General features: G+C 32.2%; 1 protein-coding gene across 1 annotated transcript; it reads left to right on the top strand.

Annotated features, from left to right (window-relative positions):
• Positions 1-183: 183 nt before the first annotated feature.
• On the top strand, positions 184-887 carry LOC143903509 (uncharacterized). The gene is made up of 2 exons (XM_077417148.1): positions 184-389; positions 492-887. Exons 1-2 carry the CDS (start codon positions 191-193, stop codon positions 647-649), a joined length of 357 nt encoding a protein of 118 aa, XP_077273274.1. The 5' UTR covers positions 184-190; the 3' UTR covers positions 650-887.
• The last annotated feature ends 637 nt before the right edge of the window (positions 888-1,524 follow it).

Raw genomic sequence — 1,524 nt, 5'->3', positions numbered from 1 at the left:
GCGTAAATTGACGTTTAGAAAAAATGTCTGGAAAACCGCGTTCAAACGTGGAAGGTTCGTTTCAAAGAAAAAGGGCTGAACGAGTGAAAAAAGCTGTAGAAAATAGCGTAGCAGCCAGAAAAAGCAAAACCAATAAAAGTACCAGGCAAGAAAGCGATGATGAGGGGAATCATATTGTAACCTTAAAAGTATGGGCCAAGCACTACACTGCTGTGCTTGCAAAGAAGTTTTGAGTTTAGATAATATAAATAATGAAGTGCGCAAAGGACTTTTCTCAATACTTCATATTAAGTGCCATAAATGTGGAATTCAAAATGAGGTTAACACTGGTAAGAAAGTTGACTTAGATGGCCACTGTTACACAAATGTGAATCTTCAAGCTGTCCTTGGTAAGATATGAGTTTTTGCTTGCAATTAATTATAACAAATTTTTTCTGTTTTATTTAATAATATTTTATGTTATCACTATAAATAAAAAAATTTGTTTGTAGGTGCGATGCATTCTGGTCTTGGATGTACTGGTTTGAACAAAATTCTTGCATGCCTCAATATTCCAGTCATAACAATGGATATGTTCAAAAGATATGAAAGAAAAGTCGGATTAGCCATCGAAAAAGCAGCTGTAGAAAGTTGCCAAAAGCAGCGTTAGAAGAAAGGCACCTTGTGATAAAGAACACTCAAGAGCTTTGTGATAATTTGTAAGAATTATCATTTTTTTTTGTATGAGAATATTTGTAAATTTTATATGCACATTTTTGAATATTCTTTTGGTTAATTGAATTATATATTTATACTGAATTGTAGCTGCGATTTAACTTTTCAATTGTATATTGAATTGTATATTATTGCTTAATTTATAATACATCAATAATGGATTGATATTTAGCTGGGAATAAACCTTTATATTTTATATTTAATTGAATTTATGTATTTTACTTGTCATTAAAAAATAAAAACAAACATTACTTAGATTTAAAAAAATAAACATGATTTTTTTCCTTAATATATAGCCATAATTCAAATACGGTTTTTATTTTATTTATAGACCAGCCGACATTGTTCGCGATCTTTATCCTTACCTAACGATTCTTCAATCCTCTAATCAAAGAAGTCCTGAATTTGACCAAGCATGCAGTAGTATTGTAAACATCATAGTTTCGTACGACATGGGCTGGAGTAAAAGAGGCAACGGGTCGCAGTTATGACAGTCTGAATGGTTATGCAGCAATAATTGGATTTTTAAGTCATAAAGTTTTAGATTATACAACACGAAATCGCAAGTGTTACAAATGTGATATAGGACATTCGAAAGATGACCACGATTGTCGAGAGAATTTTGAAGGCAGTGCAAAAGCGATGGAAGCGGACGCCGGAGCGCAATTGATCAAATCGAAGTAAAATTCTTCAAGAAATAATTTAAATGTTGGAGTTTTGATCGGTGACGAAGATAGTAGTACGATTGCCGCAATACGAAAAGAAAGTGGCAAAGTCATTCATAAATTGGCCGATAAAATCATTTAGTTA

The sequence above is a fragment of the Temnothorax americanus genome, unplaced genomic scaffold (assembly GCF_048541705.1).
Source record: "Temnothorax americanus isolate GAGA-0224 unplaced genomic scaffold, ASM4854170v1 Scaffold48, whole genome shotgun sequence".
In the NCBI taxonomy this organism is placed as follows: Eukaryota; Metazoa; Arthropoda; class Insecta; order Hymenoptera; family Formicidae; genus Temnothorax; species Temnothorax americanus.
The sequence above is the reverse complement of the archived record's forward strand: the minus strand, read 5'-3'. Positions and strand labels throughout refer to the sequence as shown.

What these genes read in the sequence shown, in the direction of transcription:
- LOC143903509 (XM_077417148.1), top strand. Translation starts at nt 191, where the DNA reads ATGGGCCAAGCACTACACTGCTGTGCTTGCAAAGAAGTTTTGAGTTTA. An exon ending in GAATCTTCAAGCTGTCCTTG is followed by an intron (nt 390 to 491) that starts GTAAGATATGAG and finishes ATTTGTTTGTAG; the next exon opens with GTGCGATGCATTCTGGTCTT.